This window comes from Aquila chrysaetos, chromosome 6 (genome assembly GCF_900496995.4).
Source record: "Aquila chrysaetos chrysaetos chromosome 6, bAquChr1.4, whole genome shotgun sequence".
Classification (NCBI taxonomy): domain Eukaryota; kingdom Metazoa; phylum Chordata; class Aves; order Accipitriformes; family Accipitridae; genus Aquila; species Aquila chrysaetos.
The window spans coordinates 12212421-12231696 of record NC_044009.1 but is presented as its reverse complement, the minus strand read 5'-3'; the positions used below and the strand labels follow the sequence as shown (position 1 = coordinate 12231696).

Here is a 19276-nt window from a genome sequence, read left to right as displayed (position 1 = left end):
AACCTGAGACCTCTCTACAAACACAGGAGACCTCACAAGGGAGCCCCGCGTCAGCAGCATTATTCAGTGTAAAGGGCAGGACTGGGGAGAAGAGGCCCAGCTTTCTCTTTGATTACTGCCAAACCAGGGAATCTAGACAGGTCTGAATATTAAAGTCGGAAAAAGGCTCCAGAATTCAACTGTGGATTCACTTGTTTCACTGCAATTCCCAACAGGAGAACTTCACTGTATTTAGTTTCTCTTAAGTCCTCCAACAGAACCACCCCATGGTAATTCTAGGATGTTTTTGATTTTGAGCCTACAGATCCATCTCAACACTCCTGTCTGGATTAGACCAGCTCAACTCAACAGGGTTGAAATTCAGGCCATCATCACAGAGCACTATGTAAAATACAGCAATAGTCTCTTCCTTGGCTCACTCACCGTGAAGAGGTTGGATCGGCGCTTGGACTGTTTACGGACAGGAGTTGGTGTGTTGGCAGTGGGAGGAACATCAATCCGTAGCTCCTTCTGGCTGGTGCTTGGAGTTGATGGGACAGAGGAGGAATAATCACTTAAACTCCCTCCTCCATTACTGGTCTGCAAGGATTAAAGTTAGTTTTAAACAGTGATACACTGCTTTCAAGAAATTACAATCCACAGCTGTATCTTATTTAGTCCTGATATGCAAGAACAGCAGCCTAGGCTCAGGAACACAGCGGGACTGCCCTACTGCCACTTTTCCACACATTTCTATTCCAAGCCCTTAAATATTTTCCCTGCCATTATTTTTTGAAAACTTAGATAGTTCTGTTGATATGGCAGGCACATTTTCATTCTATACAATATAACCTTAACTGGATATAAAGTTTCATTTGTTTTACTAGTGTATGAGTAAGCAAAACATTGGGCAAAGTCTGTAAATTCTGTTTTTCTACTTCAAAATTGCTAAACCAAATTCGCCTCAAACCTAAATAAAAATATCTAGTGCCATAGAACTGCATAGCTGGACTTAATCCTAGTCTGGAGACATTAGTTCACTGAGGGCTAATCAAGAAAATGAAAATAATGCAGCATTGTAAAATGGCTACTACGGTGATAGATAGTTCCCAACACACTTGCTGAAGCCATTGGCACAGAGATAAAAAACTTGAAAGGAAGACATTTCAATTTATTCAAAGTAGCCAAAAATGTGAAGTTACATCATAGTCTTGAAAGAAATAAAGCAGTCACTTAGCCTATAAAGCAACTAATGAATTGAGGTAACAAGTTACTAACAGCGGGAAGGTGAGGAAACCAGGCAGAATGGAAAGGACCAAAAGGTGATTAAGAACAAAGTCTTGTTTGTTGTTTTGTTTTTTTTTTTTAATTATTACTCTTAACATAAATGAGTACTAAAAACATCATTAAAAAGGATGTGGAAGTAGTCTGGAAAGACAAAAGGACAGATTTTTTTTTTCCTATCAGATACAAATATAGCCTTTGAGAATATACTGTATATGCTGATGGACGACTGGAGCAGGGCCAAGGTGGAAAATTCTGCACGCTGTTAATGAAAAGCTCACCGGAACAGCAGCAGTGGTTGAAGGCTCTCACTTGTAACTTACGAGGGGGGAAATAAAGGTCTGTGATGCACACAAAAGGGCAAAAGAACATCTTTAAAGCAGCCAAGTTTCCTAAAAGAAGCAAGGAAAGAAAGTAAGAGAGTATTTCCAGGATGCCTGAGAAGGATTCTCCCATGACACTTCACCCGTTACTTGGTCTCATCTTAATTGCTGTAGGTAGGAATTCACCAGGTAAAGTTGCTCAAAAGGAAAAGCAGGCACTCCAATGTCAACTCTTCAGTGTCGCTCCTACACTAGTGACTGTTCTTACACGTGCATGAAGCTGCCATACAGGCGAGGCACTCCTCTGGGGAGGCACCAGCAGCATGAAGGGACTTCTCACATACTCCTCGGAAGTCAGCGTACGGACCAGGGTCTCAAGTTGCAAGCAGTCATCATGAAACTTCTGAAGGAGAACCAAGCAGGAGGCAACCCTTTATATCATCCAGCTGAAGTGAAGTCTCTTTTAATGATTTCAAGTCCTCTTCTGATTCTTCCAGCTTTTCCAAATTGCACCCCCCCTCTCTTCTTTTTCTTTTTTTTTTTTTTTTTTTTTTTTAAATTTCAAGAAGCAAAAGGTAAAAAGGAAGAGGCATGAGACAAGCAGCTCATGTTTGGGCTGAAAGGCCAATCAATGCAGACAGAAATGCAGGAACACAACTTCGGAAAGTCACTGTTTCCCTGTAAATAACAACATGTTCCTCAGCTCATTTCTGTGTGACAAAATAGGACTGACAATATAGCAAATGAGCTTTTTCATGGAGAAAGTTCTCCTCTTCCCCTCTTTTAAAAAAAATAATTAAAACGATAGATATAAAAGGACATTAAATTTCATCTTCCCTTCATTCTGACTGAACTGGCAAAGCACATGGCTGTCAGGAAGCCAGAGGTAAGGGTACTGAAAGTAACAGAGGATCTTGAGAGAGTTTTTCTACAACATTTTCAAGTGCCGAGAAGAAGTAGCAAGCAGAATTTGGAGACAGCCCAAGTGTATAAAACAAAGGAGATGAAAGAATGAGAGCTGAAATTATCATTTTTAGTGTCCTAACAGAGAATGGTAACACCAGAGAGATGAGCAGGACAACCAGGGAAGAAGGGACCTCAATTTACCCCGCATTCGCTTTCTCTGTGGCATCTTGCCAAGACACCAAGTAACACACCAAACATACAGGAGAGTAAATGGCCTGCATGAAGACACACTGAGCCTGTAGAGGTCAGAGATTACCTCTCCAAAGAAACATAGGAAAGACTCTTGCATGAAAAACAGTCACAAAAAACCACGTACCTAGGACACTCAAAGTGATCGCCAAAAGTTTGCCAAAGTTCAAACAGCCAAAGACTTTTAAAATGAGTACTCAGACCACTGGACATGTCACAGATGAGGAGGGTGGTATGGAAGCCTTCAAACGTGGCTGACAAAAGAAGGTATAGGAGGAGAACAACTGAACACTCACCAACTGTAATACAGCATTAGGGAAGGAGACCAAAGATGCTGGTGTCAAGGAATGGCTTTCAGACTAGAGTGGTGAGGACCTACTGTCCACTCTGCCATGACGGAACCAAACTGGGGCAGGGAAAATGAGGGAGAAGGAAATCTTCCCCATTAATGGGAAAAGGCACTGAATGCATTTAAGATTAAAACTATGCAGCTGCAAGGCTCACCCAAGGAGAAAAAAAGATGACAGTAAGTGATGAAGATGGCAGGGAGAAGAAAGATCACAACAGGGTTATGCCTCAAAACACTTAGAAGAAGCCTCTTCTATGGAAAGGAGAGGAAAAAGGCAAGAAGGAAAGATTCAGATGTTGTACACTGATGACAGGATTTGAACCACAAGCTGTTGAAAATAAAAGGATGCAGCTATGTTGTTTCATAATATCAATCAACTTGATAACTATGCACTGCCACCTGTTTTTTTTCTTTAAACTAAAATTAACAGATTTCTACCCTAAATGCCTATTTCCCAGACCAAGTACATAAAGGAGTCCCTAAAATGTTACCTTTTTAATCTTTCGTCATCTTATAGCATCATTTTATACTTTTTGCAGTGAGGCACTGTCTCCTGGATTTTTAAGTGATTTATTTTCCAGGAGTGAGTAACTCTTAAAGGAAACCACATACACGCTGGGCATTCTAGTCCCCAAAGACAAACATTTCTATACAGACAGCTTCTATAAGGGAAGTCCTGCAGGCAATGTTTCTCTTCACACATACTAACCCCACTGGATTTCCAACTTTGTAAATAAAATTCTGAGGTGGTTCAAAATAAGCCACGTCAAATCCGCTGGCTGGAAAAAAATAATTATCTATTTCAATAAAAGACTTAAAAGTGGAAAACTGCAAGGTTTCCACAGAACAAAAGCATGGCTACCAATACCGAACAAGCTCCAACTCCTACTGAGGGTGCCGATAATTAGCAAATATATAAAACTATACGGCTTCTCTGAAACACCTCAATAGAGAGAACGGGTTTGACAAGGAGGAGCTCAGCCGTGACTTCCAAGTTATAGCCTGTACAGGCAGGAGCAATGAAAAATGCAACCAGACAAGCAGTTGTAATCCGTGTTCTTGGTAACATATGAACTTAATGCACTCCTGAAGGAAACAAAAGGTGGTGAGTGGTCTCTGTTGGGTTGTTTGCTTGCACCAAATAGAAGTCTAGGGACTTTGCCATATTAAGATTGTAGAGAGCAGCTTCCTGCCACCGGTATGCAAGCATTTAATAACAAGTTCACTGGAGTGAAGTACAGAATTTAGGACACATGGCAATAACTGTAACTCACAGAACTTAAAGTTTGTCCCAAGCCATATAAATCAAGTCAGTGAATCTGAAGAACAATCTTCCTTACAGCACATGTAACCCAACACATATCAAATATAAAGGCATTTGCTAACTGTAGACAAACTGGTCAAATTTGTGGCAGTCAAACCCAATCAAATAAGCACTCTAATACCCATTGGGACATCACACAGCTTAACATTACCTTTTCAATCAAGTTTTTCCACTAAGCTGCTCTCAAGACTTGGACATACCTGAGACATCAGCATAAAGGGCCATTTCTGAGTCACTGCTCTAACCAGAGTCATGGCAATAGGGACAGAGGTCAATCAAATGACTGTAGGTAGGGAAACTATTAGCCTCAGCAGAACAATTTTCACAGATACATCCCTGTTTGGCTTTCTCAGGTGACAGACTGTCCCGTCCTCATTAAGGCAGTGTGCGCAAGCAAATGTGCTTGGCTTCTGGACATACACAGTACAACCTTGTCTTTCCTTCCTGCTAGTAAGATACACAGCGTGATGGCAGTCAATGAACTTCAGCACACCATTAGAGAAAACCCTGAAAGTCTTTCATTTCGGGGTTATGTTACTTTAGAACACACCCTGTGTGAATGGCCAATACTCCATTTACAGAAAAGTGCACCTTTAGTATCTATACTGGCTTCTAGCTTTGTTGCCACAGACTGATGCTGTAAAAAAGTTGAGGTCATGGCAGCAAGCACAAATTTAGCAAAATATTGTCACTACACTGTTACAAGACAAGAACAACTCAGACGAAGTTATCAACCTGGCATAACTTGACCAAATAGGTCCATTCAATGCAGTTACCTCAAAGGCAGACACTGCCAATGAAAGCATTAAAGCCCGTAATGAGATTCCTGCCGGTACCTCATTAAAAAAACCAAAAAACTTTGTATACAATGTCCACAGTTCTGTGCAGAAAAAGGATTGAATCAAGTCAAATCCCACACTTTCACATATTTCAGATTTCCTTAGTAAACAAACCAGAGAGTAATTTACGTGGCGTGACAGGAGCTGAGCAGTGACCTGCATTAAGAAAAGGTTAGACTTACCCTTGTATTTGCAAGGGGCATGTTCCTGATTGGCCACTTATACAAAGGTGGCAAAATATTCACCTTATATCTTACATAAATTATCTGGTATCACCAAACGATTCATAAAGCTTACATAGTACAAATGTCAGGCCAAACAACTAAATGAAAGCATAGGAAGAATAAAGCTGAAGTTTGTCTTCTTGACAAGTAATCCAATACAAACAGAATCAATGTTTTTTTTCTGCTCTCTAGATATACCAGGACACCCTCCAGAAAAATCATCTCTAACCACCGCTTGAGGAGAAAACAAAGGCAGCGGGTGCTACTTCTAAAACAGGCAAGAGATTGCCAGAGCTTCAGGGAGCCTGGGAACAGTTGGAATAAAGCAAGCCTTGATCAAAAGCACAGATTACATACCCTATGACAGAATGCATTTGGTGTCTGCACCTTCTGTTCCCAGGGAAAGCAGGGAAAAGTGTATTTCTGTAGAAACACAGAAGCCTCATGGAAAATTCTTTAGTCAGGACACATTTTTCTTTGCCACTGGTGTACAATTTTTCTCTTGAGAGTTACATTATCTCAGTCTTTCATCTGAAAACACTATAGGTGGGCATCCAATTTATTCAAGGGATTTTGGTGATATACAGCCACATATCTGAAGACAGATCAAGGAGGGAAGTGTTTAGTCGTTGCCTCAGCAAAGGCCAGAAAGCTTTGAGCATGCTGCTGTAGAATACAAATTTGACAGCAGATTTCAAACTTAGGTCCAGATAAATGATTCCAGAGATTTCAGTAAGTCTAGCCCTCCACAGCAAGACCAAACTGTCTTGTAATAATTGTATTATTTCCCCCTATTTAGCAGTTTAACCTCATCCTTTGGGATGTATTAGAACTTGCCCATCTCAGGAGCTTTTGCCTTTTCTCATTGTAACAGCAAGGCAGAGGAAAGAGCAGATCTGTCCAGATCTGTCCTAACAGACAGGCCAAAGAGCACCAAGAGAATCTGAAGACAACTTCTAAAGACAAACTAAGCTGGCACATTCAAAAAAAGTCATCTCAAGGAAATCACTAATAATATTTAATTAACTAAATGTGACAATAGGCATCAATAATACAGTGGCAGCAAACTGCATTATGAACTGGAAAATCTAAGAGAAGATCAAGTCTGAGTCTGAAGTTTAAGAAACCTTAGAAAGGAAAAGGTAACAACAGGCATAACAAAAACTAAGGAACGGAACCACGGTCCTGAGAAGATAAAGAAAGGAGGAACAAGTACACTGACAGATGCACTGAGTTTTGACATCTGAGTCCTGGAGAATGCACTTCCATATACATGCGTACTGTGTGTGAAACGATGTGCATGAACAAAGGGGAACACATACACATATATATAAAATGCTTATTTGAAATAAGTATTAGAGATTACTTAGAAATAACCCTGTAAATACAAAAGGATTATAATGTATGTTGTAATGGTATTAAATATTGTTTTCATTTCTCCTTTAGTTTTCATTTTGCAATTACATGAAAAAGCAGAAGGAAAAGCTAGTTAGGCAACGTAGTCTCTTCTTTATTCAAGTGCCCAAAGTATTACAACAGATTATTTCATCCCAAATGACCCCCACTATAAAGAAGATAATTGTACCCTACTATTTAGTACTTATCCATAATCAGGTCTCATATACAGTAAAATAATGGATGATTAAGCTGACTGCACTTTGCTTTTAATAGTTTCATTTACATATTTAGACAATCATGTTGTAGTAAAAACTTTACAGAGGCATAGTGCAAGCATAGATAATGCATCTTTACAGATTTGCAGCAGGTAGTAGGGAGCAAGCTTGTGTGCTAGCCATACCTGAGCTGCAGTTTAGTAAAATGTATGTTAAGCTCCATACCCTTCTCAGGTATAATGCAAATCTCCTAGGAGAGTGACACTGCTGCCCAGTAAACACATTTCTTTGCACTGCAGTCCACACGTATAATGATTTTGCAGGTGACTTTACATGGTAGCACTCGCTACTCACTCCGGTAATATTTTTAAATTCAGCATAGAAGGTGTGGTGTCTAAGGTCCCTCTCTGTCACAGCAGAATACATGTTGTACAGGCAGACATGGAAACATGGTGCCATTTCAATCTCCTCTCGTAACAGAGTGGAACATAAACAGCTGAATTCCAGGAAAGACAGCAAGTGTGAAAATACATGCAGACTACAGATTTCAGGGAAGTATAGTCACCAGTAAATAATCTTTTCATTTTTACCTTCAAAACTGTAGTCCACCAGTAAGCTCATGCTGCTGGGGACTCCGAGCTGGAATCTCCACATCATCAACTTATCTGAAAAGGAGCCTGACATCCTTGACACAAACCGCAATTACAGGTCTTGTGCCACGGCATTTTTAGATGTTTTTACAATAGCATAAATGTAAAAATAGGCACAGCTCCAGGTAACTACTCAACAGGTTATCCAGTACAGGGCTACTTCACACAGATTTCTAGGGCATCTTGAGCCCAGGTAGAACGCACTGAGCACCAAAGGTGGCGCCCACCTGAGCAGCCTCATGGTTTTTGGAACAAGATGATCTCCACTTTCAGGGTCTGGGCAGAGAAAAGAGCCCTTTGGAACTTTTGGATATTGGCACTATTCTTCTAAGTTAATATCTTAAAAATGCCTTCCTGATGTCAGGTGTAAAGAACAAGCAACTCCCTCAGTACAAGAATGACTTTAGGGAAAAGGAATGCCTATGTGGTTTTGCGATATAAGGGGAACTATTGTTGCTATTTTTAAATAAGATTTAGCATGGTCTACAAGCATATCATGCCTAGAAAGACTGACAAGTGGTGGAGAGGTGGGGGGGAATGAAGGTGGTATGGAGATGGGGAGGACACTAGATACAGAAGTGACTGGTCTGTACTCCCCTGGTGTGCATTTCTTGTCGATGGCCGAAGTAAAAAGACCTATCCTGAGATGCCCTAAGGCCTTCAATACACTAAACGACACTTCTTCCTCTCAAAACAACTCAGTCTACCTTTTGAAGTGTTCAGAAAAACCAGAAGGTGAGCAGCTGACTGAATTACTTCTCAATGCATCAGACAGATTAATTGTTTGCTAGCAGAATATAAGCAATATTGCACCATCCTTCTTGTTGACAGAGTATACAGTAGTTCCGTCCATCACGAATCAGGAATTATATCCTCGGATTTGAGAACAAAATTCTTTGCATGCATTCTGTGCTGCCCTGAAAGCCAACATATGTATGTGAAGTACTTGCACCAAGGGTTATTGACTCTGGCTATCAAAGGTTTCCAAGTAAAACTCTCACCTTGACTGACATACATGCATTGTAAACAAAAAGTCAGAGAAGGAAAACAGAAGCAGCACCTACTGCAAACACAAGTGGATTTTGTCACTGGAATAGGAAGCATCTCATTCTGTGAAACAGGTCTCTGGAAACACGTAAGTACATTAGCGTAGACATATCTGAGAGCATTTTCTGGAAGGGGATGTTTCTTAGGTGTTCACCACCTAGGGCTACTGGACATGAGTACAGATACACATCCAAACACACAAACAAGTCTTTCACTGTTTGAAAACTGAAACTACTGGGTGGAGAAGCCCTTGTTGGTATTAAGCCTTAAAATTTCCCCCAAGGTATGCCAAGGACTAGACTGGGTAAGGTGACACTTTTTTTTTTTTTTTTTCCTTTTCTCTAAAGCCTAAGCTCCTGGCTGCAGAGTCATCTGGAGAGTTTGCAGGAGTTAGATCACCAGAGTGATCCAACCAGAGAAGGAACAATATCTCACCTTATCTGAAGCAATCTGTGTAACCACTACTTCTGAAGGCCTTCACTCCTGTGGAGAATGCAAGTGGTAGGGCACTATAATGATAACATTTTTGATTCATGGAGGAAATCTTCAGTGAAACATCATTACGTCAAAAGAGATGTTCTAAAGGGCAAGACACCAGCCAGTCTTCCAGCCAAGATCAGAGATGATAAATCTTCCCCCAGATCATCTTAGACTTGGAATTGCAGTTGCAAAGCTCTTTTAAGTCCAGGATAAGGATTCAGCTTCCTTTACTTAAACAAGGTCGTACTGCCTTTAAGTGTAGCACAAAGGCGATAAGACATGAAACAGATTTATGGCCTACACTTTTAGGCATGACATCAGTTTCAGAAGAAAAACATCTTTGACTGGTGTTGCAATTGTCCCATTGGATAATTATGCCAGCTGGTAAAGGCAATAAAGAACATTATTTCATTTTTACTGAAACAGATTGTAGGGATCCTTATCACAAAAGCTACCTTGTCTTGATTTTCCCAAACAGTCCTTATCACTGGCAAGAAGTTTGCTGCATAGGTGAAGTACTTGTCTAGAATTTGGTATTGCTGTTGGCTTCCAAAATAGACTTGGGTAGGAAACTGGTGAGAACCTAGATATTTGATGTTCTTCATCAAACAAGCTTCATTAACAAGAAGGGTGACCACAACTGCTTTAAGACAATGCGGAACATAGAGACACAGCTGGCTAAGACTGGGTTGTACAAAGCATCATCTATCCTCCTTAGAAAGTCTTGAAAAACTACCTAGTCACCAGGAGACTGAGAAAGCTAGGTCATTCTTGGATCCAAGAGTAAGGTCAGTACTGGAAATGGTGCCATTTGTTCTCCATATTTCTGCAACAGCGCGTTTCCTCTTTTACCACTGAATAGGACCGGTCTCAGATAGCCCCTACAGGAAGCATAATTCCTCTCAGTCTAAAAGTATGAACATACACAACTGACTGGAAGAAATTGTTTGGAAGAAAAGCATTTCACATAGAGAGTTAGTTCCAAATGCTTGTGGCAACAAACTGGTCAGAAAGTGACTGAGAAAACTTGGTCAATGTCACATACAACAAGAAAGGGGAGAACCTCTTCCATATGAGGAACTTGTACTTCACCAAAAGGTGCCAGGGTTCTTCAGAAGAGTCATGCACCTTAGCACCTGCTCTAGAAAGGGGGGTCTGAACTTCGGCATTTTCTTTTGCGTAATCCACAGAAGTGAGAGTCACAATCTGAGGTCGGTATCTGGACTCAGCTCAAGACAGAACATCTCACATCAAAGAACTCTAAGACCAAACTGGCATCTGCATCTTTAGAGTTAACCCAGTGGTGGAAGTTTCCACTAGGGCACAGAAGGAGACCAGTCACTATGACCACAGAAGAACCAGAGCCTTCATTCTGTGTTATAAATCTAAACAGAGTGTTTTCAGAAGACAGTAACATGTCAAATTAAAGGAGGGGGATGGGGACAACAAAACCTTTTCCTCAAAGATAGAACACTTCTTCACTATACCGCTTTTTGCCAAAAAGCAGACACTCTCAGTGTGGGAGAAAGGTCCATAGATAAAACAAAACCTCACACGGGTGGCTCAAGACTGCAACATAACCTTAGGAAATATTATTGGCATATTATTGAGTTTAGACTGAAGAACAGCCCAGGAGAGCTGGTGGTTATCAGACATTTCAAACTGTTATAGTGGCACTTGGGAAACCAGGCCACAGCTCTGGCCACAGACTGTAAGGGTCAAAATGATGGCCCTATACATCCATCTGCCAAGAGTGAGAGAGTACAGTGGGAACGCAATCTGCCTGGCTGCAAAGGTCTTGGATCTGAATGGTAGAGCTTATATACATCCTAACTGTGAATGTACACAGAGATTATCACTTAACACTAGAAAACAAAGATACTGAGGAAGGGTATGACAAGGCAAATACAGGAGAGCGTACTAATGCATGTGGGTAAAAACTGCGCAAGTTAGAAAATTTTGGTATTAACTGTGCGTTTCCAAAAATACCATCAAGGCCACCAGACTTTCCTGCCACACGTTAAGGTAGCATTTTGTAGCATTTTGTTTTTACACATAGTATCTACAGGTCAATAGCAACATGTATCGCTGTGTCATTAAAGGGGAATCATTGCAATTGAGCACAACTGAGACAGGCAATTACAACTGCACACAGTGCCCACAAATGTAAAATTCTAGCACACTAACCACTGAGAGACACCAGCTATTATTGTGCTGAATGAGAACAATAACCAAAAATATAGTGAGGTAATTTTAAAATACAGTACAGCAAATCCCGCTATCGTAACAATCGGTCTACTCAGAACAGCAGGATGCTGGGCATAAATCAGTATGATCAAAGATGGCTTTAAAGCCAAACTATTTTACTGCAGCAGTTTCTTGAAACAAAGTCAAGCCAATTAAAAAAAAAAAAAAAAAAAAAAAAAAAAAGCATTGCTTTAAACTACAGATCACTGATACGTTTCAAAAAAATGCCAACTACCTATCAAGCAGCAAAAAGAGCACTGACATTAAATATATTAGAAGAAAAGCAACCTATCGGTTCCTTTTTCAAGCAAGCACTCATTATAGTCTGTACCTGGCTGATATGTACAGCAGAAACCTGGGCAGAACACACGGATGAGTGGCTTGGAGAGTTTGGGAGAGATTTGCAGGGTCCAATTGAGAGTTGCTGTTTCTTCCTTGTTGCAACGATCTTCTGAGCAACTAAAGAAAAACAAAACATACAGGCAGGTAAGCTATAGTACACACTGGAAAATACGGTATGTCAAAAATATACGGAACGCACAATACACAAAACAGAGTTTTCCATTGCCAAAGCCTGCTCCAAAAATTGACTGTAATAATCCAATTAAGATGACAGATGCCGGTTTTCCCCACTACGCTCCATATGAGACTCCAGCTCTGTTCTCCACATGGATAAAATTGCCCCAGAACTCTCACTCCACCAGGTGAACACCACAGAATCAGTAACATCCAAGCACAAGGGGAAAAGGCAGGTGTACAAGTTACAAAAAGCAATACCAGCAATGCTACAATAAGTCCACTACATGCTTATAATAGCACACTAACAAAGCTTATGGTAGTACACATTCTCCATACTTCTTTGGGATGTTCTCCTTGCAGATAGAAGATAAGTATGAGCAACACTTGACTAACAATCCAGTTCAAGTGCATCTCAGTGCTATGTACAAGGCAGTGTGTACTCTCTGCTGCTGAGGAATAGGGGGGACTTTTCTTAATTACCGGCCACTGCATCAGGACAATCAGTTTTGGAAACCACATGTTTGAAGCGTTTGAAACAAACAATAATCATAATAATAAAACTGCTAAGGGTCCCTGACATAGAATACCTGGATTAGTGGTGCCACACATCACATTCCATTCAAATTCATTATGGAAAGAAGCTGTATCATGATTTCTAGTTTTAGCTTTTATTACCTAGCAGCACTAGCACAGTTGGAAAAATGCCAAATTTATTTTGCAATTTATTAAGAAGTTTTCTTCAACATGTAAAGAAAAGCAACATTTATCAAAGAAATACAGGGATCAGAGTCATTAACATCTCTATATACAGCTTAGCAGACTCATAATAAAAAATGGGAAGAGAGCTGATCTGAAATGCAGCAACTTCCACACCTCTCCCATAATTTTTCAATTTCAAAAGGTCAAACTATTTCAGAAATTTGTTCTGTGATACACTGGAATTTCAGTTCATTCTACTATTCAGCTAAGGCCTTTGGAAAGAGCTCTTTTTAGGTCATAAATACTTAAAACCAAAATCCTTTACACTACATTTGTTGCCTACCTTTTGGGTCACAAATTAAAAAGTAATCAAAATTTCAGTCTTCAGAAACAGAGACTAGTGTAGTGGCTAATCAAAAATACTACTAAATAAATCTAGCTTCCTTGCATGCAGTAATCTTCATGAAGCAAAGCACTTCATGAAACTTGTGCAAAGGAGTCTGTAGTCACTTGCATGGCCTCCACCAAAACCAGTCAGTGAGGCAGACCGGCAACAATTACTGGCATCTACTTAAAAAGCCACACAGAAACTTGTTGTAATTAAACTAACAGCATTCAACCTGTCTTGTTCAGAAAATATAAAAAGATAATTATCTAAATTCCAAGATTATTTTTCCTCAATATGTTATAACACAGGCAGAGATATTATTTAGCAGTGTAAGCATACAATTTCTTCTCAAATGAATGCAATTTTAATAACAAACTGGTCTGTGGCGTATGTTTTTCATGTAAATGAATGATGGCATAACCATGATTTAGTGAGAATACATTGTATAAAAAATGTCTCATATATATGAAGCAGCAGCTTCATTAGTTACATCCCACCTCCAATAGGCCTCTTATCATCCTGAAAGGATGATATCAATTAATTTATCTTCCCCTGGCATATTGATCATAACCTTCATCAGCTAATCATGTTTAAATTACAGAGGAATATCATAGCACTCCGTCATTTCAGACCCATTGGTTTATTGATCTGGAGCCTAGAAAGCCATATATTAAAATATTTTAAAACACATTAGTGAATGCAGAGAGCAAACCGAAGGTCAGATTTTAATACATGCACACGGATTTGTCTTCATCATACGTGGTGAGACCTAAATTAAGACCAAAATGGAATTAAAACCACACATGAATGAAAACTACCTTCTCAGCAAAAGCTTCCACTCTCACATGGGAGAGGTAATTAGTCAAGAAAAATATTTACCTCTTTTCTTCAATCTGAATATAGGCGTGTCTATAGCAACACACTAACATACATAATGCAGTCTCGCCAAATTATCACTCTAGGAAGGCACAAGGTAAAAAAACCCACGACGGTCTGAACTCACCTACTCAAACGCACAACCTGAATGCCAGCAAAGTACTACAAAAGCAGACACTAAAAAAACAAATAAATTTTTAAAAGCAAAAAAAGCACAAATTGTTGCTCTAGAAATGTGAAGAGTAATCCACAAAGCAGCTGGAAACTAAACCTTACCCAGAGCAGCACAAAGAGTAATTTACCCTGTGCTCTGTAAAAATGCTAAAATTGCAGCGGAAGATCTAATGTTACCTACTTAAAATTGTGCTACAAATTCTAGAATAGACCATTCTCAGCCTCAAATTTCTTAGCTCTTCTCTCCATTAGAAAAATGATGTGCCCCCTAATGGAAATCCCCTTCTGAGCTGCCAAACCTTCCCAATTCCTCCTCCATTTCGGCAACAAGTCTAATATCCCCTGCCAGAGCACGATTCCTCCTGCCTCTCCCCTCTCTTCATTAGGCAACCTGCTCTCCTTTGAGACACCAAACAGTTTTTGCTTCTTTCATTGCAGTCATGTAGCCATCACTCCATAATTAGATTGCATTCAATATTCAAGTGCTCAGGGCTACTTGCCCTTGGATATGATGGTGATATGAGCTTCAGAAGTACCTAAAGGAGTACCCTGACCCTTCAAAGTTTGCAACATATGAAAGACGTGACTGATCATCTGTGGGGCAATCGCTGGACTGTCAAAAGACCTACTGTGCTCTTTCTAAAGCTACCTTGAGAGAAGAGATGAAACCTAAATCTTGCCCATCAGAAGTCAATAAAAGGGGTTCAGCACATATCTCCTCAGCAGTGCTGCTGCAAATTCCCATTTTCTGTATCTTCTATTCCAGAGAAGAAAGCCCTGAAATACACAAAACTTAAAATGGCTGGCACTGAAAACCCCACAGATCTGCTAACTCCTGCTGCTGACATCTTCAGACACAGTACTTAGGGAGGAAAAAAACCCACAGTTAAATGGTTGTGTAGCAAGAGAGAAATACACCATAATTATAAGAACTAACACCAGATCCAGAGAACAGCCATGGTATATTGCGTGTTCAGCCCAAACCCCATTTCTGTTACTACATCTTTGTTAGGACTCAAAGTGATCACTCATTAGCTGCTTAGCGGTGGTAGGAAAAAATCCTTAAACCAACATATTTTGTTTCCACAACTACAACTATATACAAGTTCACACTGGATTTATAAGCAACTTTGTCAGAGTATATCAAAATATATCCAAAAGCACAAATGGGGTTTTTGTTTTGGGGTTTTGTTTGTTTGTTTGTTTGTTTGTTTTTTCTCCCGAAAAGGTGGTACCACCACCACAACAGTTTAGGCAGCTGAAGGGCTGGGTGGGACCACTACTGAAAAACATAACAGCAATGAATATTGCTCTCCAGGAATGCCTGATGTAAGCTGTGGCTGTATGTAAACATCTTTTTGCTGCTAATGAAAGCCAACTAGTGTACTTCATTAACCAATTTAAGGCTACTCAGAGTCACAATCTTCAGATTAATACTGAAGAGTCTGTAACTGAAATGTCAGTCCAGAGGACCCCATACAATTAAAACAAACACTGTTCTATAAAGCGAGAAAAGAATGCAAGAAAGCAGAAATATTTTTGCCCCAGAGCTTTCAGGTTCCCTCTCATCCCAAAGATGATTCAGTGCTTCTGAATTTAATGTAAATATACTCGCTAAGATATGTTTCTAAAACAGATGAGTACTGACTTAATCTATGTGGCAGATATAAAAAATGATCAAAATAGCGACAAGCATTTCAACTATTTTTAAAAATCAGTTGCATTCCCTTTACTTTTATATACTCAATTAAGCCATCAATTTCAGAGAGCTTTTTATTGTAAGCCGTCTATCTGTAGTATGAAAAGTTAAATAAAATTTATCTGTGAAGTCAAGAACTCTTCTGCAAATAAACAGGGATATGCCAAGGATATTTAGAGTTGTAAACCAGGCAAATTGATATGTAGCAAATATTTGGTCTTTGGGGAAGACTGATGCTTATTTCTTATACATTTAAACTCAATTTCACAAGCCAGAATGACTAGAAGCTGCATTTTGCTTTAAGGCCTTGTTAATTAAAAGCATGTGAAATTCCTAGTCTGCAAGATGAATAAAACGTCCAAGTTTGGAGAGAAAGCTCTTGACTTGAATGCCTCTTCTGCCATGCCTGACCTAGCTCACCAAAACAAAATTAACCTTCCCACCCCCTGCCACTTTCATCTTAAACGCTACTTTTTGTTAGTCAAACCACTCATTCGTAAGCAGCCCCTACTAACTTCTCACCGGATCGTTTATTGGAAGGACTGTACCACTAAGCAGGAAAGCTCGGTGGTCTAGCAGTCTCTGAGCTGTAGAGCAAGGTTTCTGCACTCCAGCTCGGCAGATCTGCATTGCAAACCACCACTGTTTCCATTTGCACATAGAAAAAAGTTACCCATACACTAATTTTCCCCAAACAAAGCCCTCCTATTCTGCTCTCCACGGCGTGGGGCTGACTATCAGAGGACTAAATTCACTCACGGGAGGAACAGCAGGTCATCTCCTCTCCCCAAAACCCAGAGCTGCGCCTCCATAATGAACCGACTCCTCTTTGTGCTCCATTTCGGAGCTAATCACCATTAGAAATACTGTTGCCAGAGTAACTGCTCTGACAGAGTTGTATTTCCTTGGTTCAAAAGGCTGTTCACATGTCAACTTCTTGTGCAGTGTGAGGCTGCTTTGGCGGGGGCAGCTGGGTCTCTAAAATCTCATTAGCACAGCTTCATTCAAGTATAAGGACAAGAAAGGCAGAGACCTGGGGGGAAAATACTCCTTACAAGAAGTTCAAGACACAAGGTAAGACTATCTCATTGAGTTCCACACCTCTTAAAAGGTACCTCCGCATTGCACGATGCGTTTAAGGAAGTCTTGTCCAGCCCGAGACCTGATCTTTCCCTGGTTTTAAGACGGGTCCTAGAAAACGTCCAGAGGTATCAACAATCTGATCACTGCTTTCTTTCCCAAAAGGCAGTGAATAGTGTTACCGCTGTGCCCTTTACGTTGTTTTTTACCAAGGAAGACTTGAAATAATAAAAGGGAAGACTCCAGGCACACAATACCTGTAACATCTGGTAATATTCCTCTTCTCAGTTATCACCGGTACAGGAGTATTGCGTATTTAAGAGATGCAAACAGTCTTCTAGAACTACCACTAATTTAAATCAAAATTGGTTTCTCATAAAAACATGTATAAGACCATTTATCTCCACTGTGTGTCCAAGTATGAGTAAACACTGGGTTCAGTTAAAACCTGCCACTTTGTGCAAAAGATGGGAAAGCAAGAATCATGCAGTAAATTTTCTTCCACTTATTGACAGACAGAAAATAGCTTTCAGCTAAAGTTGGAATGCTCATGGCTGACTGAAAAACAACAGAAGGGACAAACACTCATGAATACCTATTTTAACTGCTGTGAAAAAAAGAAAAAAGAAACAAAACAAAACCCTGAAGGTTTACACAAAGATTACCTTTCATCTTAAAACAACGCTTCCCCCCAAACTCACAGATCACTTTGAATGACAAACAACATTGTATCTTTGGAGAAAGTCTCTGTTCAATTCACATCACTCATTAGTGATCTGTAAAAGGTGAAGAATTAGTTTTAAATGAAACTCTAAAGCTCTTGCTAACATGAAAAGTCAGATCTCTGAAAATTAATGCTGGTTTTTTGAAATTCTATGACAAATTTTAATTCTTTTTGCAAACTTGTAGGTTGGAGTAACATTCATGACAGTTACTGATTTGATGCTTTTACAGGCTATAAAGAGATCTCTGCCTACAAAATGCACAGAATATTACCCTTATCACAACTGGGGCTAAACAAGATGCTTGATAAGAGGATGACTTACAAGGAAGGCTAAGCAATATATGCACTGTACTGCACCTTTGAGAAGGGGATGCTCTCACTGTTAAGTCAAAGGCTACAGTGATATTTTTAAGTATGAGAAAATTAACATTTCATCGTGAGGCTTACTTAAGAAATCCGACTCCCTGTTTAAATTATATAAATCGTGAAAAGTGACTTTTACACGAGCACAAGGTCAAAATACTTGCTTAGTGCTTAAAAATTGCAAGAAAGGGAGACAGCTTCAGAAACATCACAAATTTGTCACCCTCCCATTTTCAGACACCAAGCGTGAGGACGACAGGCAACTCCATCATCCAGCTGGACCCTGCACTGCTAGTGTGCCTTCTGGAGCCGACGTGCTCGTCACTTGCTCTCTCCCCAGCTGGGTATCTGGTTTTGTCAGAAGATGCATCACCCTGAGGTTGCAGTTATTCGGGCACGTCCCAGCGCTCAGTGTCCGCGCATACAGCAGCTAAAGGGCCCCTGCCAGCTGGTCTGAATGACGCGCAGGAGAGAACACACTCTTCTCCATGTTCAACACTTCAAACTTACTGTCACTGCCTCATTCTTGTTGATAAACTAACACTTCTGTGGACTAATCCTTGCTTTTAAAGAGTATTTTACAGTATCAGTAGCGGTCACCATACTTTATTACTGTAATTCCTACAGAACAGAGAAACTGATACAGCAGAAAGTATCCCAGCTAGCATCTCCAGCCAACAATATGAACAACAGGGCACAAATACCATTAGATATACCTTAACTAATTCCTGCATAAGTCCTGGTTCCTAAAAAAACCCAGTAACCTCAACAGAACTTGGTAGCGAGCAGGAGAGGGAAAGTGGAAGAAGCATAACTAGTATAACTGATACATCAACAAAATCATGGTTCATCAGATGAACAAAACCAGTTTGTTCCCACAAGGGCCCACAAGCCCTGCTGATGACTGTTTATTTGTTTCATCTGAAAGGCCCTGCCTAAGGAAAACACACCGTGGGAAGTTTAAGATATATAGCAGCTTACATTTTTATGGCAGCTGCCTTTTAGCTTAATATTCCATGTTTACAATAAGCATTCAATAAAGATAAATTTATTCCACAACTACATATTACAGGCGAAGCAGTAATAACTACAAGAGCAAGCACTAACCACAAATGCTTTTGAATGGGAAGCATTAATGTAAGTATCCACTATTAAGGCCATTGTGCCTGTTATTTTAAATTCAATCCATTTTTTAGGCTAAGCAACTTCTATACTTCTCCCTTTAAAAAGAAGGGGTGGC

The 19276-nt window shown here is 40.0% G+C and overlaps 1 protein-coding gene across 19 annotated transcripts in view; it reads right to left on the bottom strand.

The window, feature by feature from the left end:
- The window catches only part of AGAP1 (ArfGAP with GTPase domain, ankyrin repeat and PH domain 1), a 397188-nt gene that overhangs the window by 195733 nt on the left and 182179 nt on the right, over positions 1 to 19276 (bottom strand). For 16 of the 19 annotated variants that reach the window (XM_030016796.2, XM_030016795.2, XM_030016798.2 and 13 more), the window contains 2 exons: positions 11846 to 11973; positions 424 to 579 (listed from right to left, as the gene is read on the bottom strand). In XM_030016796.2, coding sequence (XP_029872656.1) covers positions 424 to 579; positions 11846 to 11973 — 284 coding nt within the window. The remainder of the gene's footprint in view (positions 1 to 423; positions 580 to 11845; positions 11974 to 19276) is intronic. The other 3 variants (XM_041124090.1, XM_041124091.1, XM_041124092.1) reach the window with 1 other exon arrangement.